Here is a 27706-nt window from a genome sequence, read left to right as displayed (position 1 = left end):
TATGTATATGACTTTTCTGTTGTAGTCATAATTTGTAAAAACACATGCAAAGCAGTTGTTTTGTTTCATTAGCAATAAAAAGGTAGTTCATGGATGAAAAATTTATATATATATATATATATATATATATATATATATACACACACACACACACACACATATATACACACACACACCTCAAAAAAAATAAAGGAACACTTTTTAAGCAAAGTATAGCATCACGTCAATTTAACTCCTGGGATATTGCTCTTATCAGTTAAGCAGCAGAGGGGGTTATTAATCAGTTTCAGCTGCCTTGGTGTTAATGAGACAACAACAATTAGAAAACCACCAAAACAGGAATGGTTTTACATTTCTTTCCCTACTCATCTTTTCTGACTGTTTTTGCATATAGAGCTTCATGGAATGGGCTTCCTTAGCTGGGCAACTGCATCCACGCCTTACCAAGTGCAATGCAAAGCGACAGATGCAGTGGTGTAAAGCACACCGCCGCTGGACTCTAGAGCAGTGGAGACATGTTCTCTGGAGTGAAGAATCATGTTTCTCTGTCCGATGGAAGTGTCTGGGTTTGGCAGTTGCCAGGAGAACAGCATTTGCCTGACTGCATTGTGCCAAGTGTAGAGTTTGGTGGAGGGGGGATTATGGCGTGGGTTTGTTTTTCAGGGGTTGGGCTTGGCCCCTTAGTTCCAATGAAGGGAAATTTTAAGGCGTCAGCATACCAAGACATTTTGGACAATTTCATGCTCCCAGCGTTATGGGAACAGTTTGGTCCCTTCCTGTTCCAACATAACTGCGCACCAATGCACAAATCAAGGTCCATAAAGACATGGATGAGTGCGTTTTGGGTGGAGGAACTTGCCAAGAATGACTGCATTTTCTCTACCACAGTTTGTTATATAGACTAACTAATTTCAAGATAATTCAATTAGGAACCGCTGGATCATTGTTTTTCTTTTCTGGGTGGAGCAACTGGATGACCTTAACCTCATAGAACACCTTTGGGATGAATTAGAGCGGAGACTGCGAGCCAGGCCTTCTTGCCCGATATCCGTGCCTAACCTCACAACTGCACTTCTAGAAGAATGGTCAAACATTCCCATAGACACACTCCTAAACTTTGTGGACAGCCTTCTCAGAAGAGTTGAAGCTGTTATAGCTGCAAAGGGGGGGTCAACTCAATATTGAACCCTAAGGACTAAGGCTGGGAAGCTATTAAAGTTCATGTGAGATGTTCAATCTCCTAGATTGTAAGCTCCAAGGAGCAGGGCCCTCAATTCCCTCTTGTAATGAACTGTATTGTTACTGTATTGTCTCCCACTATAATGTAAAGCACTGAGCAACGGTTGGCGCTATATAAATCCTGTATAATAATATTATATTAATGATGTGTGTGAAAAGGCAGGCGTCCCAATACTTTTGGCAATATAGTGTGTGTTGTGGTGTGTGTGTGTACGTATGTGTGTATGTATATATATATATATATATATATATATATATATATATATATATATATACACACATACAGGTGAAACTCGAAAAATTTGAATGTCGTGCAAAAGTTCATTTATTTCAGTAATGCAACTTTAAAGGTGAAACTAATATATGAGATAGACTCATTACATGCAAAGCAAGATAGTTCAAGCTGTGATTTGTCAGAATTGTGATGATTATGGCTTACAGCTCATGAAAACCCCAAATCCACAATCTCAGAAAATTAGAATATTACATGCAATCAATAAAACAAGGATTGTACATAGAACAATATCGGACCTATAAAACGTATAAGCATGCATATGTACTCAGTACTTGGTTTGGGCCCCGTTTGCAGCAATTACTGCCTCAATGCGGCATGGCATGGAAGCTATCAGCCTGTGGCACTGCTGAGGGGTTATGGAAGACCAGGATGCTTCAATAGCGGCCATTAGCTCTTCTGCATTGTTCGGTCTCATGTCTCTCATCTTTCTCTTGGCAATGTCCCATAGATTCTCTATGGGGTTCAGGTCAAGCGAGTTTGCTGGCCAATCAAGCACAGTAATCCCACGGTCATTGAACCAGGTTTTGGTGCTTTTGGCAGTGTGGGCAGGTGCCAAGTCCTGCTGGAAAATGAAGTCAGCAGCCCCATAAAGCTCATCTGCGGAAGGAAGCATGAAGTGCTCCGAAATCTCCTGGTAGACGGCTGTGTTGACCCTGGACTTAATGAAGCACAGTGGACCAACAAATGACATGGCTCCCCAAATCAACACAGACTGTGGAAACTTCACACTGGACTTCAAGCATCTTGCAGTGTGTGCCTCTCCATTCTTCCTTCATACTCTGTGTCCTTGGTTTCCAAATGAGATGCAAAAGTTGCTCTCATCAGAAAAGAGGACTTTGGACCACTGAGCAACAGACCAGGTCTGTTTTTCTTTAGCCCAAGTAAGACGCTTCTGACGTTGTTTGTTGTTCAGGAGTGGCTTGACAAGAGGAATACAACATTTGAAGCCCATGTCCAGGATCCGGATGTGTGTGGTGGCTCTTGATGCACTGACTCCAGCCTCAGTCCACTCCTTTTGACAGTACCCAACACTTTTGAATGGCCTTTTCCTGACAATCCTCTCCAGGCTGCGGTCATCCCTGCTGCTTGTGCACTTTTTTCTTCCACACTTTTCCCTTCCACATAACTTTCTATTAATGTGCTTTGATACAGCACTTTGGGAACATCCAACTTCTTTTGCAATTACCTTTTGAGGCTTTCCCTCTTTATGGAGGGTGTCAATGATGGTTTTCTGCACAACTGTCAGGTCAGTAGTCTTTCCCATGATTGTGATTCCTACTGAACCAGACTGAGAGACCATTTAAAGGCTCAGGACCCTTTGCAGGTGTTATGGCTTAATTAGCTAATTAGAGTGGGACACTTTGAGCCTAGAATATTACACCTTTTCACAATATTCTAATTTTCTGAGATTGTGGATTTGGGGTTTTCATGAGCTGTAAGCCATAATCACCACAATTATGACAAATCACAGCTTGAACTATATTGCTTTGCATGTAATGAGTCTATCTCATATATTAGTTTCACCTTTTAAGTTGTATTACTGAAATAAATGAACTTTTGCACAATATTCTAATTTTTCGAGTTTCACCTGTATATACAGTCAGGTCCATAAATATTGGGACATCAACACAATTCTAACATTTTTGGCTCTATACACCACCACAATGGATTTGAAATGAAACGAACAAGATGTGCTTTAACTGCAGACTGTCAGCTTTAATTTGAGGGTATTTACATCCAAATCAGGTGAACGGTGTAGGAATTACAACAGTTTACTTTTGGTCCCTTAACAAGTGGGAGGCACATATGCAATGGGACAATTGGCTTCTCAGCTGTTCCATGGCCAGGTGTGTGTTATTCCCTCATTATCCCAATTACAATGAGCAGATAAAAGGTCCAGAGTTCATTTCAAGTGTGCTATTTGCATTTGGAATCTGTTGCTGTCAGCTCTCAAGATGAGATCCAAAGAGCTGTCACTATCAGTGAAGCAAGCCATCATTAGGCTGAAAAAACAAAACAAACCCATCAAGTCCTTTGCAGTCAATTACAGCCTGAAGTCTGGAACTCATAGACATCACCAGACCCTGGGTTTCATCCCTGGTGATGCTCTGCCAGGCCTCTACTGAAACTGTCTTCAGTTCCTGCTTGTTCTTGGGGCATTTTCCCTTCAGTTTTGTCTTCAGCAAGTGAAGTGCATTCTCAATCGGATTCAGGTCAGGTGATTGACTTGGCCATTGCATAACATTCCACTTCTTTCCCTTAAAAAACTCTTTGGATGCTTTTGCAGTATGCTTTGGGTCATTGTCCATCTGCACTGTGAAGCGCGTCCAATGAGTTCTGAAGCATTTGGCTGAATATGAGCAGATAATATTGCCCGAAACACTTCAGAATTCATCCTGCTGATAATGAGGGAATAACACACACATGGCCATGGAACAGCTGAGAAGCCAATTGTCCCATTACTTTTGGTCCCTTAACAAGTGGGAGGCACATATGCAAACTGTTGTAATTCCTACACCGTTCACCTGATTTGGATGTAAATACCCTCAAAATTAAAGCTGACAGTCTGCAGTTAAAGCACATCTTGTTCGTTTCATTTCAAATCCATTGTGGTGGTGTATAGAGCCAAAAATGTTAGAATTGTGTCGATGTCCCAATATTTATGGACCTGACTGTGTAATATATATATATATATATATATATATATATATATATATATATATATATACACACACACACACACACACACCACAACCCACACACTTTTAGTGTACAGATTACCCATGCTGATGCCATTTATAAATAAATAACACACTGCAAATACTTATCACTTCCACATGGTTCTTCGTGGGGTTGAGAACTAAATGTGCTGCTTGTGAATATCATGAATGTGCTTACAGAACTGAAGAGCACAGGGATGACTATCAATGTGCTGATGCCCCTTCATTGTCTGAATGGCAGAATTTGGAAAGTTAGGTGGCTAAATGTTTTTTTCAAAGACCATACATTTTAACACCTCTATTATTTTCATCAGCATGTATTTGCCAAAGTTGACAATCCAAAATGATGTTGTCAGTTAAGATTCATGCTAATTTTCTAAATGTAATGACTTGCACATGATATAACTAATTTAGTGATCATTTTAATGTAAATTTAATTCATAAGATTAACATTTGTTTTCACATGTTAGCAACATGTAGAACCTCCAATGACATTCAGTGAGCAGTAGTATGTTAACAATGGCAGCCCACACAATTTTTAGTACAGGTTTCCTTGAAAATAACTAAAGCAGTTTAGTGACTTGACCCCAAGAAGTAATAAAATTATTGTGCAAACAATATTATACCATACCATAATACAAGTGAAATGAGGCAGTAACATCACATCATGAAGAACATACATTATTATTTAAAGGTTCCAATGTGTATTTCTTCACTGGCAGTGGTGCTCCCTTCGTGTAGATGAACATATGTTCACAATGTACTTTTTGTAAAGTCAAATTTTGAAAAAACTCCAACCCTGGATAAGCGTGTAACCAGTTGAGTGAAACTTTCCTTTTTAATCAAAGGAGACAGATGATTCATTAGCAGATATGAACCTGCACATGTTAATGCAATACTGGATATGAGGAGCCCTGTATTTACAACCTGTAAAAGAAAAGAAAAATAAGGATATTTATAAATATACATGTGGAATCTACCCTGACACATCAAAGGTATGATGTGATATCCAACACTAAACTAACTATAACTATAGGATACACAGCAATTCAAAAGAGAACAGGCTCACCCAAATGCAGCCCCTTCCTTAAAGGTACAGCAATATATCAATATGTGTATATCAATACAGTTCATTATGTCCTGGGCAATATACAAACCATACAAAAAAGTCCATGACACACTTAAACTGCTTTGCATACTACCCTGCCCATCTACTGTATGTGCAGAACTCTTTTTTTGCTGTAAACATCTTCAAACCAAAACTAACTTCTTTTTATTTATAATAATATACATTAAACACACTAAAAGTACTATTAATGCTAAATGTATTTACATGACTTTGGTCTCTGGAGAAGTCCCATTCTTGCTCACCACCCCTCCTTTTGTCAGCTTAGGTCCATTTATGTCCTTTTGATAATTTCTCAGAAGTGTTAATGGTAGATCATTTACATGTTTCCTGAAGTAACAGTTTAAATGTGTTCAAATGTAACATATGTAGGAAGTAGGGAAACAGGTCAACAAGCACATTGTGGGAACTTTACCTTGTTTTGGCGCTTCCAGCGTAGGATAACTTCATGGTATCGTATTCTGCTGAAAGTTACCTAAAACAAATATACTGATAAAACACATGCAGTTTCTTTTTTTGGAAAACACAGAACCCCTGTTATTTAATCATTTTATATAATAATGAAAATAGGTTTTTAACCAAGGTACCTCACATAAAAATGGTCTTAAAGTGTTACTATACCCAGGACCCTGCATTCACTATATCTGGTCTCCCACAGTACAAACATGAAAATGCAATTATTTTAGTAAATATAAACTGCTAAATGCCTTTTCCCATCAGCAGTTAGAGCAGTCTTGTGACTCCTATCAGTGTCTTGCTGAGCACATGTTAACGTTTGCAGTTTTCATTCTGCTGCAGGAGGAAGCAGGACCCCTGACTTCTGTCTGGACAGTGCTGATTGGCCCTGTGCTGATCACATACACTCTCCCAAGAAAAAAAAAACCTCTGCACATGCTCAGTTTGGTGTGTATTGCTATAGTGACTGCACACGAGATAAGAGGGGGACACTGGAAGAAAGGGAGGATCAGAGAAGTCAGGATAAAAAAAAGTTTTAACATAATGCAGAGGATTAACCCCATAGGTTATACAGTGAGTATAACAAGCATGCTTTATTTCATATTACAGACTGATTTTACTGTGGGTTTAGTTACACTTTAACCGTTCTACATTATGTTTACACAATGATACGTCTTTAAATGATCATCTCTCAGTAAAAGTGATGGGTAGTATAAAACAATATGTCTATGTAATGCATTAAAAAGGTAACCTCTTCTGTGACATTTCCTGTGTAATTCTAACACTATTACAGATGAGTGAGTTAACCAAAACTCTCCTACCATCGATTCAAACTCTCTGCTGGGCAAATATCTACTCTGAAGCAGACCATGAGTTCTTTTGTGTTCATCCAGTAGGCTAAAAAAAAATTATAAACTATATATTATATATAAACAGCAAGGAGACTTCCCAAGCCATCAGAATACATTGAACAGTGCTGCCAGCTATAGCCAATGGAGCTGATCGAATGGGGGAAATCCAACAAGTTGGTTGTACAGAAGTTTGTTAGATCGACTTCTGTGCAACCAGCCTGATCATACATTGAATGAAATTCAGCCAATCCCTGCTGAACCAGCTGAATTTGAATCTATGCATGGCCAGCTTAGATCAACTAAACAGAAAGATGAGGCATTATAAAGTTTAGTGTGTGTGTAGCTTGCATCAGTTACATGCAGTACAGTACACAGCCCAGTGTTCCAGTAGTGGGGTGGAGACTTCCTATTCTTCCTAGAAGGAAATCAAGTAGGCTGAGACTGCTCAGCCATTCACAGAAAGCATATATTTCATCAACAAATACAAGGCTTTCTTTGACTGGCTGAGATGGAGGTGAGGTCATCCATCCACCCCTCCACCTTAGCCAGAGGAAACCCTGTATTAGTTGACCAAATTCAAAGTTTCCTGTGAATGGCTGAGCAGTGCTCAGCCTGACTTGATTTTATTCTGAGAGTGGCCAGGAAGTCCCCATGCTGTTGCCGGAACACAGCGCTGTATATTATATGTAGCGGATACTGCATACAGTTTATACAGTACTCCCAGGGAGCAAATCTGTTAGTAAGGCAGATCTCTTTGGGCCAGCTTGGTCCAAAAGGAACTATTTAAAATCACAATAAACCAGGACTTAGGCTTCAATTTTAGTGAAGTGTCACAAAGTTATACCCATTATGAACTAAAGCATTTTTTCACATTTCCTATATAAACCTGTTTTTTCAGTGATAACTTTGTAATTACAAAAAGTTATAGTTCAGGTTTTGCAAAAATTAAGTAAGTTCACCCACGATAATAAAAAGTGTACATTTATTAAATTTTTTCACTGAAGCCTTTAAAGCATTGCAAATGTGATCAGTGTATCATAGGCTCCTGCATTGTTTACATCCCAGCCCCAGGTCCAAGGCTGAAGGAATTAATTGATAAACTATCAGGGGGATAAGATCACTGCACCTGTGCTGGCACAGTTTGCAAGTCCCACTGCAGAGGTGCTGTGGTAGATGTGCCATTGGTGTGGTACCTTTCCATTCACAGATCCATGTCAATGGGTGAATGGATGGTGCACCTGTGCAGGTGTTAAATTTAAAAAGAAAATCAATGGGATGATCCAGGGAGAGGCAGCCAATAATTCAGGTAAGTAGAGGGAGACTATGTTTTGTTATACCACAAATATGGGTATAACAATAACTGCTAAACAAGCCACTTTAATAATTCTGACTATTGGAGTATGACCTAATTATGACAAGTTGCATTATATTCTAAGCATTTTTAATTATACTGATTATTCAAAATGCATTAGTACAGGACAATGCATACAGAAAAATAATTTACCTTACCATTGAGTAAAGAGGAATAAAAGTAGAAGGCATTAAGGTGTGGAGAAAATTGTCCAAATATTTTCGAAAAAGGAACCATTTTGAATTTACATGAGCCCGCATCTGTTAAAAAGGAAAGATTCAAAATTCAGAACTTTAGTTTGGTTATCACTGCAAGTAATCTGGATTGGGTAAATATCTGTGCAAATGCCTGAGCAAAACTTTGTGAAAGAACCCCCAAACCTTTTGTACAGAAAATAGAATTTTTTTTTCCCCATTATATTGGTACGTATGTTACATAACATATTACCAAGCCTGGGAAGTGTCCTATGAGCCTGAAATTGTGCATTAGAAAGGGGGGACACACAATGTGGCAAGAAAGTTGTTTTACTTAATTACAACCCTTTTCATGGGGATATACATGCAAATCATGATGCTTATTAAAGGCGGAGAAAAGGGCAGGCAAGGATAAAGATATTTTCTGTTCAAAAATTTTGCATATAAAACTTTCTGCACAAATTTAGGCCAAAATTTACTACATTTCTTTGGTAAAAATAACTATATTATTTAGTCTTTGTGAAAGTTAGTTTACAAACTATGGAATATACCTGAGAATTGATCAGTCCTGACGTACTGATACGTACGTATCTCATGTCTTGAGGCCCTAAAATGCCAGAACAGTACAAATACCCCCCCCCATGACCCTTTTTTGGAAAGTAGATACCCCGAGATATTTAGTAAGAAGCATGGTTAGTTATCTGAAGTTGTAATTTTTAGGGGGAAAACGAAGAAAAAAAAATGTTTTCTTATATTTTTTTTTTTTTACACATACTGTGGCAGGAGCAGTGCACTATAGTGACACTGTACTACTCCAAGACTTTGGAAAAAGCTGTATATGTTGGCTATCTAGCTTTAAACAGTAAAATACAAAAAGTATAATTACTGAGAAAATATAGATTTTTTTTTTGTTATACATCTACTAGTTTCCAACTGAATTTCCCAGTCTCAGTGGCTTTATAGGACATTGGAGAGGAACAGTATGAGGGGATATGTAAAAGGTAGGATGTTATAGGTGGAGGCACAGTACATGGAAAATATCGGACACAAAAGGAGAGAAGCAGTACAAGGGGCTTCTTGATGAGGTAGAAAGTTGGAGGAGTAGCAGAACATAAGGACACTGTGGTGGAAGAGACAACCAAAACCGAGGTACTATGTAGGTGGAAAAAAGGAGCAACGCACAAGGGTGCAGGAGACAGATGAGAGTAACAGTATGGGGGTTACTAAAGGCAGATGAGGGGAGAAGTTAAAAGGTTGCTTCCTAAAAAAGTATATGCAACCTAGGGTGGGTGGTTGAACAGGAGAATACATCCAAACACCTCTTATGTGCCCAAACTTTTATGAAGATATACTGTATAATATAGTACGGTGCAAAAGTTTTAGGCAGGTGTGAAAAAAATTCTGTAAATTAAGAATGTTTTCAGAATATAAGTGCTAATAGTCTATTTTTAACAATTAACAAAATATAAAATATAATGTAAGTGAACAGAAGGGAAATCCAAATCAAATCAATATTTGGTGTGACTACCTTTTGGCTTCTAACCGGCATCAACTGCAGTTACACACAGTGCTTGTTCACACATGTTTTTAAGGAACTTGGCAGGTAGGTTGTTCCAAACATCTTGGAGAATGAACCACAGATCTTCTGTGGATGTAGGCTGCCTTCAATTCATCCATCTTTTCATCTCAAAGTTGAGATGAGGGCTCTGTGGGGGCCAAACCATCACTTCCAGAACTCATTGTTGTCCTTTACACTGAAGATAGTTCTTAATGACATGTTTAGGGCTGTTTTGCTGCTGAATAAATTCAGGGACAATTATGCACCTCCCTGAAGGTATAGCATGATGGTTAAGTATCTGCCTGTATTTCTCAGCATTGAAGACACTATTGATCCTGACCAAAATCTCCAACTCCATTTGCAGAAATGCAGCCCCAGACATGCAAGGAATCTCCACCATACTTTACTGTTGCCTGCAGGCACTTATTGCCACAGCCAAATATTTACATTTTTGACTCATCAGTCTTGAGTATCTGCTGCCATTTTTCTGCACAGTTCCTAGGTTTGCATGCATGGCTGAGTCACTTAGCCTTGTTTCCATGCTATAGGTATTGCTTTTTGGCCACAATTCTTCCATGAAGGCCATTTCTGTAGGACCCAGGTACACCCATCTACTGTCTAGAGAAGTCTGGACAGGTTTCCACCAGTTCTGTGCTGATGGCACTGCTGGACATCTTCCAATGTCAAAGAGAAACAAGCATGATGTATCTTTGTCTGCAGTTTTAAATTTTCCTTGGCCGACCACTGCTTCTACGGCCCTCAACGTTGCCCGATCAATGGAGTCCATCATGCCATACCATCAGAGAGGCGCGTGATTGGCCCCAAATTATACTGCAGCAGGACAATGACCCCAAATAAACAGCCAATGTCATTAAACACGATCTTCATCGTAAAGAAGAACAAGAACCATCTCCTAGAAGTGATGGTTTGGCCACCACAGAGCCCTGATCTCAAAATTGAGTCTGTCTGGGTTTACGTGAAGAGACAGAAAGATTTAAAGCAGTCTACATACCTGCATCCACAGAAGATCTGTGGTTAGTTCTCCCAGATATTTGGAACAACTTATTCATATACAAAAGTCCAAAATCCCAAATTATTTCTTCTTAAACCAAATAAATCCACCGTGCTCAATCCACCACCAGATGAATGGAATAAACTCACCAGAGCTAGATGCTGATCAAATTATAAATCAGCACAAGCGTATTTGCTCTGGGAGCGATGAGAAAATCCAAGGAAGCACCCTTCTGTAATTAGAAATCCAGACACCAGGAGCAATGCTCTGCAACCACTCTACGATAGGGCCAGGACTTTTTATACAGCGATCATCCTCCAAATAAATGGTAGTATCACTCCGAAATAAAGGAAAGGCATGATGGTGCAGTACGTAAAAACTATGTATGTTTATTTAAAAATTCATATTACTCACAAAGCAAGTGTCCACCTGACACTGGTATAACAAGCGGTAGAAATATAAGAAGCATATAGCGAACGAACTACGTTCACCGCGGACACCTCGCCGACAGTTGCCGGGAACGTCCTGACGTCATCCAATAGGCTCCGCCCTACGGGTTTCGTCACACTGACGTCCTCCGTGAGGACGTCAGTGTGACGAAACGCGTAGGGCGGAGCCTATTGGATGACGTCAGGACGTTCCCGGCAACTGTCGGCGAGGTGTCCGCGGTGAACGGAGTTCGTTCGCTATATGCTTCTTATATTTCTACCGCTTGTTATACCAGTGTCAGGTGGACACTTGCTTTGTGAGTAATATGAATTTTTAAATAAACATACATAGTTTTTACGTACTGCACCATCATGCCTTTCCTTTATTTCGGAGTGATACTACCATTTATTTGGAGGATGATCGCTGTATAAAAAGTCCTGGCCCTATCGTAGAGTAGTTGCAGAGCATTGCTCCTGGTGTCTGGATTTCTAATTACAGAAGGGTGCTTCCTTGGATTTTCTCATCGCTCCCAGAGCAAATACGCTTGTGCTGATTTATAATTTGATCAGCATCTAGCTCTGGTGAGTTTATTCCATTCATCTGGTGGTGGATTGAGCACGGTGGATTTATTTGGTTTAAGAAGAAATAATTTGGGATTTTGGACTTTTGTATATGAATAATTTATGAAGCGATTCACTGGGGTTTCTCTTTTTTACAATATATACTTATAGCTTTTGCACATTTCTTCACGATATATGATATAAGCGCATTCTGATTTTTTTGTTGTTTTTTATTTTTCACCAATATTTTGGGTTAGAAGTTTGCAGCTTTTTTATAGAATTATTATTGTTGATTGGCGCTGTTTGTTATTATTTGGAACAACTTACCTGCCGAGTTCCTTCAAAACCTGTGCACAAGCACTGCGTGTAACAAGACAAGAGAGTGCACGACTGCCCTAGTGTAATATAGTATTATTAACGTAACAATTAAAAACCTTCCATCAAATGCACTCACATTTCCCAAAGGAATACACGTCATATCCATGCCTAGTGGTATCCTCCAGCATAATCCCTGTAAGATCCGGTGTAATAGGAAGCCTCTGTGTAACCTGCTGTCAGCCAAAGTCTACACCGAGTGACAGGACACCGGCGTGCCCTCTCAAGTGTGCATGCACCCAGTACATCTGGCGCTGCACTCCATCAATAACCCATCGCTGCATAAGCAGAGGAATAACAGAGCAGGAACACACATAGCAGTTGCCATGCTGCTGCATTTTGGAGGCATGGCCTCTTATCAAGTCACGCCCACCCCCTCTCATACAGGAAATATTTATGGAGCAATAGCACCTCCAAGGATCTTAAAAGGGACCACCCCAGTAAGGGTAAATCCAAACAAGGAATGGGTGGTGGGGCTAAAGCAACCTTCCAGTATGAAAAAAATATTGGGGAGCTCTTGTCCATAATGGGCATGGTATTGACAGCTCCAGATGATTCAAATTGGCTCACAATTGATATGATCCAAAAATATTTAGACAGAATAAAGGTGAATTAAGCACCTGGACCGGATGGCATATGCCCACGGGTCCTTAATGAATTAAGCTCTGTCATTTCAAAGCCACTGTTTCTAATTTTTAGGGACTCTTTAATGACTGGTATAGTACCACTGGATTGGCGTAAGGCCAATGTGGTGCCAGTATTTAAAAAAGGGTCAAAATCTTTACCAAGTAATTATAGCCCTGTTGATTTAACTTCTATAGTTGGGAAGATACTGGAGAGTTTAATAAAAGAACACAGAGGAGTTCTTGCTGGAAAGAAATATTTTAAGCAACAGACAGCATGGATTCATGAAAGACAGAAGTTGTCAAACAAATCTGATTTCTTTTTATGAGGAGATGAGCAAAACCTTGGACAGAGGGGTGGCGGTGGACGTGGTATACTTGGATTTTGCAAAAGCATTTGACACAGTTCCCCACACACAGCTAATGTGTAAGGTAAAGTCTACAGTCTTGGAAAAATCCATAAGTAAATGGATAGAAAACTGGCTAAAAGATCGCATTCAAAGAGTAGCGGTTAATGATTCATACTCTGAATGGTCTAGGGTCGTTAGTGGTGTACCCCAGAGTTCAGTGTTGGGACCCTTACTTTTTAAATATATTTATAAACGATATAGGCTCTGAGATTAAAAATTCCATTTCAGTCTTTGCAGATGACACCAAGCTGTGCAGTGGAATAACGTCCTTACAGGATGTCTTCAACTTACAAGCCGACCTCAATGCACTGTTTAATTGGGCAACTATGTGGCAAATGAGATTTCATGTTGATAAATGTAAGGTTATGCACTTGGGGGCTAAGAATATGCATGCATCATACATACTAGGGGGGGTACATCAATTCACAAAAAGAACATTGGGGACCTGGAGAAAGTACAGAGAAGGGCAACCAAACTGATAAGAGGCATGGAGAAGCTCAGCTAGGATGAAAGATTAGAGGAACTGAATTTATTCTCTCTTGAGAAGAGGAGCAAAAGAAATGTAATCTCCAAACACGGAAAGGTTTCTTCACAGTACGAGCTGTGAAAATGTGGAATAGACTCTCTCAAGATTTGGTTCTGGTCAGCTCAGTGGATTGCTTTAAAAAAGGCCTGGATTCTTTCTTAGATACACAGAATATAACAAGATACTAACATTTATAGGTAAAGTTGATCCAGGGAATATCTCATTGCCTCTCGGGGGATCAGGAAGGAATGTTGTCCCCTGCTGGAGAAAATCAGATCATGCTTTGCTGGGGTTTTTTTGCCTTCCTCTTGATCAACTGTGGGTGTAGGATTATAACTTTTTTTTTAAATGGTTGAACTGGATGGACTTTTGTCTTGTTTCAGCCAGACTAACTATGTAACTATGTGCATAAAGCAACTTTATCAACATAACACATATTTAAAAGCATTATACTCATTTAAAAAGTCTGTTTCCACTAGTTTCAAAATGTTAAATAAAATTTGTAAATAATCATCATATTAAAAGTGAATTTTCTGCATAATAATGTACAATAATGTATTTTTGGAGGAACTTGTTCATCAATATCTCAGCTTGTATGAGGTATAATATCAGAGGTTTTGGAACAGTTCCTACGAAGCCGAAAAACTGACGATAATGATAACTATTTTTATGCAGATAAGAGTTACCGGTTGTTTCCTTAAAATGGGTCTAGGACTAGGAAATGATCTTATCTTTGCATTAAAAAAAAACAATTAACAGCCACTTAGGCTAGGTTTTACTATATATATGGAGAGTGCAGCGCTTGTAAACAATTGGTAAACAAAAGAGTCCTTAGTAAACCAAATACTAGGTATAGATAATTTTTAAAAATAAAACAACTTTAAAATTGAAGGATGTGGGATAGTCCAGCAAATATATAGGTGAATAAGAGAAAATAAGGTGACTTGAATATCCATGTGGTAGTGGTAATGAAATGCGCACTCACCGGACGCGCATGTCAAGTGCGCCTTATATATAATAATCCTGATGTATGGTAATGAGTGGTCCTTCCTCTGTGAGGTCCGAGGTAAGTGGTCCTCTTCCTTTAAGGGGTCCCCCTGTATAATCCTGGTGGGTGTTATCCCTCCTGATGGCCTAGGTAGTATTCCGTCCTTGGAGCAGGTTTGCGGGTTAGAGCACTCCGCCAGGGGGCAACAAGAACACTCCCATAGTGTAGTATTGTAATAGAGATTTTATTAAAGTGCATCAGGGTAAAAGACAAGCATAAAACGTTGCAGACAGTAGTCTGAAAAAAGGAACTGACCAGCTGGTATGCTAAGATGGCCGCCAGAGCTCCATGTTGCTTCGGCGGCGTGACGTCACGGCGTGGTGTGGCTCCTCCTAACGCGTATCGTGTTCCAACACGTCTTCAGAGGGGGGGTTGCTAATGGTTTTACTATATATTATAATTTAAGCTAGCTGCATAGGTTTAATAACCGTGTGGCAGGATGAACGGATTTTGAACCTCAATTATGTGGACATTATTGTATTTTATTGTTCATAAGTATTGTGACAGTGTGGCGATCTGTCACCCTGGATTCTCAACAAGGCAGGTTGAGGGGCTCCAGGGTAAAGGTTTGATATGGAGGAAAGTGGCTTTTCATTTTCCTCCTTTGTTTGTAAGGTCTGTTTTGGGATCTGGAGCCTGGAGATTTCAAAGAGATCTGGGAGGGAATCAATCTCCAATCCTGGGACCAGGTTTTGGGATAGGCCAGGAGACTGATTGCACAGGTGTGTGCAGGCCTTTAGAGAGAGTCAGGACCAGGGTTCTGGGATCCACCCCGGCAGCTAAGAGTCAGCAGGGCTCCACCCCGGCAGATAGGAGTCAGGAGGGCTCCATCTGGAAGACAGGAGTCAGGTGGCCTCCACCTAGGAGAGGTGGAAGCCAAAAGCAGCAAGGGGCTGCCAGAGGCCAGCGGTGTGCTAGAGCCATTCAATCTTGAAGAAGTCTGCAAGAGACAGACATCAAGCTGAGTATAAGCCAGGAGGCTGAATCGTTGTTTTGTGTGATGGTGGATACCCCTGCGTGGGAACCTCTTATGTTATTGAACTGTCATTTAAATAAAAGTGGGCTAAAAAGGCCCTGAAAAAGAAAGCGAGTAGCTGTGTGCGTTAACAAAGCTCTACCACTTTGAAGCGAGTTCCCACAGTATATATATATATATATATATATTATCTCATGTACTGAAAGGTTGCTTTAGTCCCACCCCCCATTCCTTGTATGGATTTGCTTTTACTGGTGTGGTTCCTTGAAGATCCATACCCTAGGTGGAGCTATTGCTCCCTATATAATTCCTGTATGAGAGGGGGTGGGCATGACTTGATAAAGAAGTCCACTCCTCCGAAACACATTATCTCAGCAACTGCTACATGTGTCCATTCTCTGTCATCCCTTTGTCTACAGAGCGATCCGTTATTGGTGGAGCGCAGCACCGGATGTACCAGGCACATGTGCACTTGAGAGGGCTCACCGGTTTCCTGTCACAGCAGACTCAGTGCAGACCTTGGCTGATAACGAGTTACACAGAGGCATCCCATTACATTGGATCTTACAGGGATTTCGGCGAAGGCCATCACTAGGCACGGATATTCTGTGTATTCCTTTGAGAAATGTGAGTGCATTTGATGAAAGGTTTTTAATTGTTGCTTCAATAAAACTATATTACACTAGGGCAGTCATGCGCTCTCTCTCTTTTATTGTTTCAGGCTTTTTTCCACCCCCCTCTGAAGGTTTTAGAGAGCTGCAACACAAATAACTTTGATATTGACTTTGAAAAACTTCTCCATTGTGGTGTATTGCACCAGCGACCAGCTAGGTTTGTCTGTACAAGCAATGTGTGTACCTAGAAGAATTGATGCTGGTATGAAGCCATAAAGCAGTCACACCACTTCGCATTTTGTAAATTAATAACAACAACTAAAATATATATTTTGGAAAACATTCTTACTTTACAGCATTTCTTCACAATTGCCTATAACTTTTGCACAGTATTATATGTAATACAAACCCCACATACACTGCTCTTCACAATATTTTTCTGTAACAATTATTTGGTTCATCTTCTAAGAATAGAAATATAAATCAAGAAATTGTAGAAATACAACTTACCTCCTTGTAGTTGTACATAGCCAAATCAGAAATTGCATGGGCATCTGGCACCCTAAGTCTGGAAAACTCAGGAATAGAGATTTCTATAAAAAATGTTCACCAAGCAGTGGGTGAGAAGACAATAAAATCCAGACATATACATAACCAACTTTTAAAATGATGGCTTGACCTTTCAGTTGATAGACTTTATCAGGTCTTTATTAATATGCAAAATGAATTTGAAAGTTCTTTGAAAGTTCTTGAGAGGACTTTGGAAACTGTTATACAGTTTCAGACACACTGACAAATAGATTTATCCTACAGTTGCATCTAACCTGGCTGTTTTAGATCCGACTATTGTATAAAGGTTTTGATTCACCAACCATGACATTATTGGGACCGTTTTATGAAATCCTGGCCAGTGCATGTTTGAATATTTTGCCAGATATTAAACTTTATTTTTCTGTGAAAATATTTGCATCTCCTTTTATAGCTTACTTGAAAATATATATTACACTTTTCTATGTCTATTATTCAGGGAATCTTCTATGCTTCCAGATTACAGGGATACCAGACATATTTGTTATTTACAATGCACATTACTTCATCTCTGCATATTTCAGAGTGCATTTTCTATTCCTTAAAAAAAATTATATTTAAGAAACACCTTCAAAATTGGAAACACAATCTACAATTAACTTTTGTGCACAACCAGCTCAACCGAATTCTATCCTTTCACAAAATATCCATCTGAACTGAATTACAAGGTTCTGTCAAGGTGGTACTGGATTATGGCTAAACCTAACCCCATGCACCCACTCTCCTCAGATAGTTGCTGGAAGTGTGGGGACACTCTGGGGGCTCTCCTACACATTTTCTGGACATGCGATCGGCTCCTAAGTTTCTGGGCTGAAAACGAATCTCACAATAACTTAGACCACCAAATCCCTGTGGACCCTGGCTGGTTCCTTTTACACCATCATTCCATGCCGCAGAAGACTTAGAAGCAATCAGTCTTACTCCACCTGTTTAACACGGCCAAGAGCTGTATACCTGGCTTCCAGCCCCTTCAGTTGGTATGTGGTTGGCCAAAGTCGAAGAAATATACAGAATGGAGGACCTTGTCTCTACTGATCGAGGTACCCATGACAAATTTCTGAAGAGGTGGTTTTACTGGTATAAATTCATGCTTTCTATGGCGTATAAATCTACTTTGGAACAGTCTGCATCCAGCGCACTGAGTGGAGAAATCCCCCCCTTTGTTTCTCTCTTCCTTTTTCAGCCCTGCTACCCCCCCCCCAAATCTTCCATATTGCTTTTTTGGGTGACTGGAACTACCCTGCTGGGTTGCTTGGCATTGGTTTATTTTTTGCTGGCTTCTCATCCATATATATATATACTTAGTATATTGATTATATCAAGTATAATAATTATAGCATGTACTGTATGTATCATTGACCGTTCTGCGTATCACAATGTTTGTACTACTAACAGCTGGTGTTTATAGGGTATGTGCTTAATAATTTGGCTTGTACACCTCTTATTTCTAAATAAAGAATATATATTGGGAAAAAATGGGAAATACCTCCAAAGTAATTTCTTAAATATTTGGCAGGGCATGGAGCTTTTTTTGCCATAAAATAATTGTAGTTAAGCCATAAAGACACAAAAAAATCAAACAAACTCACCATAGCCCTAACCTTGCCATCACCTTACCCTAATAGTCAGCTATCCATAGCCCTTACCTATCTTAGGCCCTAACAATCAACAACTAAAAGGTTCTCAAATTGAAAATCCCAGTTCAGAAGGTGATTTAACATTTGTTTTTTAAATAGAGAAGTTTGGGAAAGGAAGTGCACGTTCCCATTTGTTCAGATTGCTTTATATGTGGGCAGCCTAACATTAACAAAAAACTAAATATAAAATGGAGAATAAAGTTTTTAAACTCTTTGAATAAAGTGATTTTATAAGGAAAAGATTTGCAAGCAAAAACTTTCTAAAAACTTTATACTTTGGCAAATAAATAATTAAAATGATCTAATATTTGTAGTAAACAAAAGTACTATATTATCCCTTTTAAATACCAGATTACATCTAAAAACAGTCTAGTCTGTGATAATTGGCTTTTTTATGGGTACATTAAGCTTCTAAAAAGGAATTGAGCTCTCTCTTACCAAAATCATTGTTGTACTGCTCCATAAGCTCAGAAAATACAAGGCAATCTTCAAAGCCCTATAAAAACACACAGCCATTGGATACTGAGAGTACTAAGCTTCGCTATTTAACAATTTTTTTTATTATTTAAAAAAGGTATTATATAAAACAAAATGCATTTCAAACTATTGTATATTTAAGAATGTATATTTAAGTAATAGCCCTTGTTTGTAGATACAGATTGCAAATTTATATATGCAGAATGAAAAAAATCATTTAGTTTAGTGTCGTTTATTAGCTTTTGACCGGATTTGAATTTTCCCAGCAGATTCTACAATTTTTGAATCGATCCAAATTCATTATGAAGAATAGCTGGTTCTAATTGAAATTCAAATTTCGGAGGACAGCTATATTCTATTCTTTTAGAAATTAGAATTTAGGAAGCTATTTATATTCTATTTCATTCTATTCTAATCTACTCTATTTGATTTTAATCTATTTCTATTCTATTTGAATTTTGAAAGACTGCTACATTCTTTTTTAAATTCTAATTTTTCTTCTATTCTATTCATTTTCTTTTCTATTCTGTTTTGTTACATTTAATTCTTTTCAAAATTCAATTTTCAGAAGACAGGTATATTCTATTCCTTTATTTTCTATTCTATTTTATTATATTTTTTCCAAAATTCAAAGTTCAGAAGATGGATATATTCTATTTTAATCTATTTTATTTTTTCTCTTCTATTCCTTTATTTTCTTATTTTAATTTTCTATTCTATTTGAAATTCGAATTGCAGAAGACAGCTATATTCTAACACTATTACACACAGGGGTTTATTTATTAAAGCTGGAGAGTGTAAAATCAGGCTCACTTCTGCATAGAAACCAATCAGCTTCCAGGTTTTAATGCCAAAGCTAGAAGCTTATTGGTTTCCATGCAGAAGTGAGCCAGATTTTGCAGTCTTTGAAGGAAATCAATAGTATGTTTACATTTCAAAATTTGATTCGGGTAATTCGTTATTTTGGACAAAATTTCAGTTTGTTGTTTTGGATTCCTTTAAATTATTTACTATTGTCATTTGGAAATTTGGATACATTCAAATCTCTTGAATCTGATGAGAATTTCATCCGAATTTCGATTCAGAACAAAACAAACCGCACATGTCCAACACTGATATTACATTTGTTACACCACAAAATCAAATTTTGGCTGTGTACCCAGTTTACTAATCTGTTCTTTTGAAATCATTGACACGTTTATGGATTTGTAAATGTGCAATGTGCTACTAAGTTATGATGATATACAGTGCTATAAACTTTCAAGGCTAGCAAGGCACAAAGACTGTTTTAAAAACAATGAGTAGAACAGAAAAGTAAAGCAGGATAAAAAAAAGTGCAAATATCCTTTAACCACTTCCAGTCCGGACACTTTTACCCCTTCCTGACCAGGGCAATTTTCAGCTTTCAGCGATATCACACTTTGAATGACAATTTCGCGGTCATGCAACACTGTACCTGTATGAATTTTTTACCATTTGTTTGAGACAGATAAAACTTTATTTTGGTGGTATTTATTCACCGCTGGGATTTTTATTTTTTTTGCTATGTAAATGTCCAAAAATGTTGAAAAAAAGTGTTTTTCTTATAACGTTTTGCAAATAAATAATATTTCATCATACATATTGGCCAAAATGTACTCTGTTATCTTTTTAGTAAAAAAAAAAATAAGCCAAATTAGTTTATAATCAAAAATTATAATTTGTAAACTTTTTTTTTTACATTTTTTTTTATATTTATTTTATTATTATTTTTTACATACTGTCACCCTAGCAGTACAGTGTACTAATTTTGGGGGGTGATGAAGATTTTTTTTTTACACTGATTACCCATATAGGATGTAAAAGCAATCATTTCTCTTTCTCTCTGTCTGCATTCTTGCAGCCATTGAGAACTACTGAGTGAGCTGTGATTGGTCACAGCTTGTCACATGGTACAAGGCTGTTGTGAATAGCCTTGTACCATGTGACCTCTGTGATCCTTCACAGATTTCACACATAGTAAGCAATGTCAGAAGTGACATCTTGCTTACTACTTTGCATGTGATCAATGATTGGCCAATCAGTGATCACATGATCGGGACCTCGTACAGAGGTCCCGTCCGACGATCGGTGTTTCACTGTGTCTGGAGGACACAGCGGGCACCAGATCACGGTGCTGCACGCTCCCGGGGAGCACGCAAAAGCAGGGTGCGGGGAGGCCGTTTATAAACGGCCACCCGACCCTGCAGTGCCACCGTCCAGCCGTTTATATACACAACGGCCGCTCAGGAAGTGGTTAATAAATGTTGCACTCTTGTGCAGTTAATTTGTAAAAATAATTCGACCTATAAAAAAAAATATGCAGATAGCAAATAGCATTATTGCAATTACCCAATACTGCTGCTACAGTAATATGTAATATCTTATTCTGGTAGCTAGTGTCAAAATGTTGCGATCTAGACATAATTGGTAATTGTTTTTTGGTATGTGTGTATTAGTGTATGTTGTATTGTGATACTTAATTAGGAGTCATCTCCTTTACTACTCAGTGAAGACACTGCATATCAATATCAAAACAAAAAAAGAGCAAGATTAAATTCACCAATGGGTTGAATGTAAAAAAAAAAAAAACTGACCCAATTCCTCCCCACTGGGCCATTGTATCCTGACAGTGGGAAGACTTCCCAATTGTCAGAAAACACTAATATAGCTTGCAGCGCTGATCAAACAAGGAAAATCCATCACCAACTATGTAATCATAGGGCATAGGATCTGTGGATCTCCATCCCTAAACATATTTAAACAGACTAAATAAAAATACTTGTTCACCGAAGCCCAAGAATTTTTTTAAGTATTTTTACACTTCCCTTTTTTTATCACTTTCATTGTTATCAGAGGGAAGGTAAATATCCCCTGTGATAGCAATAGGCAGTGACAGGTATTCTTTTCTGGGACATCAGGGGGCTCTTAGACTAAAGATATCTCATCTGCCCTTTCAGCATCTGATATCAGATCAGTGTAATCAGATGCTTTCCCAATTTAAAAATGGCGCTGTTTGTACCCGGCGAAACTGAAGTGACGAACTGCTCGTAGCTTCCAGTTTCTTAGACTATGGAGACTATATAGAGACTATAGAGATGATTGGCGCCATTCCGGTCTCCTGCTTGTAAAAGCAATTCTGCGGCTAATTAGCCACTAGGATTGCTTTTACATAAAAGCCGATCGCCGGCTAATCAAAGTCCAGTGATGTATAGTATAGTGATGTATAGTGATGTATCCAGTGATGATCAAAGTCCAGTGAAGCCTACCCCACCCTCACCTAACAGCCACTGCCCTTCCCTCCTCCTACCACTCCATCCCCCACAGCCATTTCCTCCTGTACCTCTACCCCCTCCCTCCTAGATTGTAAGCTCGAAAGAGTAGGGCCCTCTTACCCCTTGTGTGCTGTTTGATGTTACTGTACTGTTTCATGTATTGTCCCCCCCTCTGTTGTACAGCGCTGAGCAAACCCTTTGGCGCTATATAAACTCGATAAATAAATAAATGTATCAGTACGTCACTGGTCCTTGTTGATCATATATGTTATGGGGTTTTTTTATGCAGCCTGCGGGCTGTCAGAAAAAGTGTGTGGTATGCCCACCATTAGAATATACTGCCCTGCATCCATCCACTTCTAATGGTGGGCATAAATGAAATGTTCTTTTTTTGTTCAGCCCGTGAACACAACAGATTCTTCTATTCACATCGATCGATGTGGATGAAGAAATCTCTGCAAAAATATTTTTTGTTAAATGTTTGCCGAAGCATGGGGACAATCCACCCACTGAGAACCCCAGGCCCCCATGCTTGAGCATATATGTTCTTTTTTTTTTTAACTGCGGATGAAAAATCTCATCCAACAACACTGCACACGCTTATGTATATTCTGAGAGCAAGACCCTGTTGCTGTCAGAATAAGCAGATCAGTGCTGCAGCGGAAAGGCATTTCTGCAAAGAAAACAGCAACAGTTAACAATAAAACAGTAACAATAAAACTACAACTATTTTTGTTTTTTTATTGACTTTATTTTGTATGTTTTTTTTTACTTTAAGTTTTTTTTTTTTTTAAAACTGTAACAAGCCAATATTAGGGTGTCTCAAAAAGTATACTCTGTATATATGTGCCCTGGACTGTGCCGTGCTGTACCCTATACTAGCACTCCACAGACCAGGTTGGCCAGGTCAGGAGGGAGAAAAAAAAAAAAGCAGGCGTCACGCCTAATTCCATGTCTGCTACAGACATGACTTTTGGGTTCGGGTACCAGAAATGGCATCAGGAAAATGCCCCTCATATAGCTGGCTCACTGCATCTGGGTTGGGGGTTTGGGCCACAACACCTTCTGGATACAAAAGGCCATGATTATCTCTTCCTGGAATTTTAGGAAGGATCCACTTCTTCCAGTTGCTTTGTAAAGAACAAAAGAGTTGTATAGAGCCAATTGAAATAAATGTACAGACACTTTTGTACCAGCGTCTGGCTTTATCGGAAACTAAGTACGGCTTTATTTTCTTGTCATTGAAGTCCAGCCTTCCCATGTTAAGCTTATAGTCATGGACACAGAGTGGCTTCTCACCAACACCAGCTGCCGTGGAAATTTGGATGGTCATGGCTGCGTGAATGGAAGACAGGACAAAAACATCCTGGTTGTCCTTCCACTTCACTATGAGCAATTCATGATTTTTCAAGCAGGCTTTCTCCTTCTAAGATGGGTATTTACAAGCTGTTGAGGGAAGCCCGAGCGATTAGGTTGCACGGTGCCACATGCGCCAATTCCAAGATTGTACAAATGTGTAAATAGTGACACGCTTGCATAAAAATTGTCCACGTATAAGTGGTACACCATATTGAAAAAGGGTGACACCAAGTCCCAAACTATCTTGCCACTGCTCCCCATCAGGAGGGCTCCACGTAACTATCTTTTCCCTTCTAAATCTGAAAATTACATGTATAGCCTGATGCCTTCTCACATGTTTTATATATCCTGACCCCATATCTGGCAAGCTTGCTGGGGAGAAAATGTTTGAATGCAAGGCGGCCAGAAAATTTTTGGAAGGACAGATGTTTTGCTGGGGAGTATACACATCTGTAAATTTCTGGTTAAGGTGATTTACAAGGAGCCGAATTTTGTAGAGCCAGTCATATTCAGGTTCACCCCGAGGACAAAAATCCTACATGTACATGTATGGTCATTGAAATGCATAAATTGTATTATATCGTCATGTCTATACCTGGCCATGGCAGCAGAGTACACTGGCATATGATGAATTGGGTCTGTGGACCAATACAACCGCAATTAATTTTTTTTAGTAATGCCCATGTTGAGGGTTAGGCCCCAAAAAAATGTAAATGTAAACCGTAATGGGTTTCCATGCAAATGGTCTGGCAAGGTTTTAATTTGGGTTGGTGGCAATAAATTGTGTGTACAAAATTGATTTGATCCACAATCAATCCATACAGATCTTCTGTGAAAAACAGCTCCAGAAAATAAAGGGCAGTAGCTAATTTGCTGTTTCTACCTGAATTCCGGGTTGGGCAGTGAATGGGGGAAGTATGGGTATGGCAGAATTTGTGGGCTGCCAATCGGGATTTGCAAGCACATCTGAAAAGACACTATGGGCTCTACGGATCTGTGTTTGAAATCTTGGTGGCTGTGGGACACTACTTGAGCTAGCCACTGCAGCAGCTTGTACTGCACTTATGGGACATGCCACTTCACCAAATGATACTGCAGTGCTGTTATGAAAAAGACCAGGATATACAAGGCCGCTGGTGCTTGCCAGTTCACCAAAAAGGTAAAGTGGCACTAGTATTGGCATTCTGCTGCATATGAGAATCATCATATTACCTCAGCAACCTGAGAATGGGGTTGCGTACACCTGACCTTAGAAAGGACCTCTACTCCACCATCTGAGCTATCTGTCAGGGTGCTGTTGCTGTCTACGGGTACATATTCTGAGTCTGATTCTGTCAGTGAGGCTTCCCCTTCACTCTCACCTTATATGCTCAAACTCCTGTAGGCCTCTTCACTAGAATACCTTTCATTGGAGATTTTGGCCACTAAATTTATAGGTACCTAGTGCAACTCACGGGAAAAAGAGCACTTGGCTGTCAGGGACTGCTTGAATCGCTACAAAAACATTTACCTACTAGTGCTAGCAGAGGTCAGGTTTGATCTTGCAAACCCAGCCATTTTGTGTGCAATGTATCAAATGACAGTAATCTAGTGACACTGCACTTGCCGGAGGAGAAGGGGGGGTTAAGTGTAGGGACTAAACGCAGGTGCTGGCAGGTACCGGGGCTGATCGCTGTATTTTTGGGGACACTATACTATTGTGAACACTGGTATAGTGCTGATCTGATCAAAGATATTGATCCACTCAGACACTATACTAGCAATGGAGGTTTATTGTGTATGTGAGCATTTTCCTGGCAATTAAAGGGTTAAATGTGATGACTGATGTAGTGGCGGCAATCTGACGCTATCTGGGAGGGACACTAACGCTATCTGAAGTCGCCTGTGACACTAATACAGCGATCAGTAAAAAAGTCTGAACCCTGTACTAATGACACTGGTGACAGAGCAGTGAACGGGTTAACTTGGGGGCAATCAGGGTGTTAAATGCTTTTACTGTAAAAGTGTAGTGCTTTGACTCACATAGATCTGCTTTCTTCTCTCTCTGGAACGGAATGTGCTCCAGGGAGAGAAGATTGCATCATTTCCTATGCCTGTGTAATGTGAATCTGTGATAGGGCAGTGATCACTCAGCAGATCCAGACTGAACATCACTGGCCTTAATCTGCTGACTGATCAGTGCTGCACCGAATCACAGCACCGCCAGGTTGGCAGGCACGCATGCACGCCCTCTACCCACCAACACAGCGGGAGCGTAGATCATGTTTATATACGTGATTTTGCACTGGGAGTCCACCCTGTAGCCATAAAATGGCAGCATAACTGGTTAATAATGGCAAACTATAGTATCAGCTTTGGCATAAAACATCATTGGCAGGATGTAATGACCAAATTTGCAACCAGTTAAGCATTTGTAAAATAAGAAATGTATATTTAATATGTTAAAATGTTGAAGTGGAATGCTAAACCTTTTAATGAATATGTTGCAAAGTTTTTTACCTAGACATCCTACCAGTAATATAATTTCCTGCTGTAGGCCGACTACACAAAGCCAGTGCCTTGAGATCAGTTGAAGGAGTTTGCACAATAGATTCCTACAAACCAGTATACTGTGGGGCATGATGCGAAACCATAAAGTTCAGGCACTTCCTGTTATAAGAGGTCAATGTGCTCCTGCATTGTCACCCTGTCACATAGACATCCGAAGGAGAATACAAGTTGCTGCTTTCAAATCAAATTACATAGGTATAGTCCACTATTGTTGCAATCAGGAAAGCAGCCATTAGAAATGCTATTCAGGCATCGCTGGAGTGCATACATATATACAATTTACTGTATGACTATAAGGCTGCAAGAACTTAACAGCACTGAGGTGCGACAGAATGAAAACAAGCATGTTCTTAACAAGATGCGAGTTGTTCATGATATATTAAATATGTGTATCACCTAACCCCAAAACCCCTCAAAAAGTCACGCTTTCTCCCCAGAAAGCAACACAGTATTATAACCTTTTTGAAAACAAATTCAAATAGATAAATGAATATAATAAAATCCAAACACTTCGATATAATAATAAAATTCAAATTGAAAAATAAATAAATAAATAAAAAATAAAAAAGTCCAATACAAAGTGTCCCAAAAAGTCCCAATATAAACAAAAATTAGTGTCCAACAGAATTAGTGTCCAAAAATTGTCCAAATTTCCAAATTAAATTCATCCAGTCATAAGAAATTCTTTTTTCATCCCGTAATACCTCGAGAAAAACAAATTTTAGAAATCTAGTGCATAGTTTTAGTACATAATATATTCTCTCCGTGCAAACGCAAAAATGTGCAAACACTATATATGTGTATATCTCTTCCGTGCACATGTGAATAAACGGTGACCACTCAGTGAACACTGCAATACTGTGTATCCACCAGCACCAATATTAGATACTATTACCCTCTGTATCCATATGAGATCTTCTAAAAGCTCCAAAAATATTCCAAGGTCCTCAAAAGACAAGAAGGGTCTCAAGACTCATGTTCAAGATGTAATAAAACAATTTAATAAGAACTTACATTAAAATTGCCAAATTCCGGCTTCCAACATGCCTTCTATGTGAGTCCTAACAAACAAATGCGATTTGCCATGTGTTGACAACCCACAAAATGGCCGCGGCGACACTTCCGGTCTGCGTGCGTGCGTCACTACGTCACACCCTTAACGCGTTTCGTCACTTCCGGACTTCGTCTGAAGGGATCCCTTCAGACGAAGTCCGGAAGTGACGAAACGCGTTAAGGGTGTGACGTAGTGACGCACGCACGCAGACCGGAAGTGTCGCCGCGGCCATTTTGTGGGTTGTCAACACATGGCAAATCGCATTTGTTTGTTAGGACTCACATAGAAGGCATGTTGGAAGCCGGAATTTGGCAATTTTAATGTAAGTTCTTATTAAATTGTTTTATTACATCTTGAACATGAGTCTTGAGACCCTTCTTGTCTT

The 27706-nt window shown here is 39.2% G+C and overlaps 1 protein-coding gene across 2 annotated transcripts in view; it reads right to left on the bottom strand.

The window, feature by feature from the left end:
* Positions 1–4660: 4660 nt before the first annotated feature.
* KMO (kynurenine 3-monooxygenase) overlaps positions 4661–27706 on the bottom strand; it is an 81389-nt gene continuing 58343 nt past the window's right edge. Inside the window, exons 11-15 of one of the 2 annotated variants that reach the window (XM_089668647.1) lie at positions 19027–19084; positions 16874–16956; positions 8197–8298; positions 5796–5855; positions 4661–5181 (exon numbers count right to left, since the gene is read on the bottom strand). In XM_089668647.1, the coding sequence (XP_089524773.1) occupies positions 5008–5181; positions 5796–5855; positions 8197–8298; positions 16874–16956; positions 19027–19084 (477 nt within the window). In that variant the 3' untranslated portion in view covers positions 4661–5007. The remainder of the gene's footprint in view (positions 5182–5795; positions 5856–8196; positions 8299–16873; positions 16957–19026; positions 19085–27706) is intronic. The other variant, XM_089668648.1, reaches the window with a different exon arrangement.

The sequence above is a fragment of the Staurois parvus genome, unplaced genomic scaffold (assembly GCF_062004578.1).
Source record: "Staurois parvus isolate SC_StPar_1 unplaced genomic scaffold, SC_StPar_1.0 ptg000059l, whole genome shotgun sequence".
Lineage (NCBI taxonomy): Eukaryota > Metazoa > Chordata > Amphibia > Anura > Ranidae > Staurois > Staurois parvus.
This window is presented reverse-complemented; position numbering and strand designations above follow the sequence as displayed.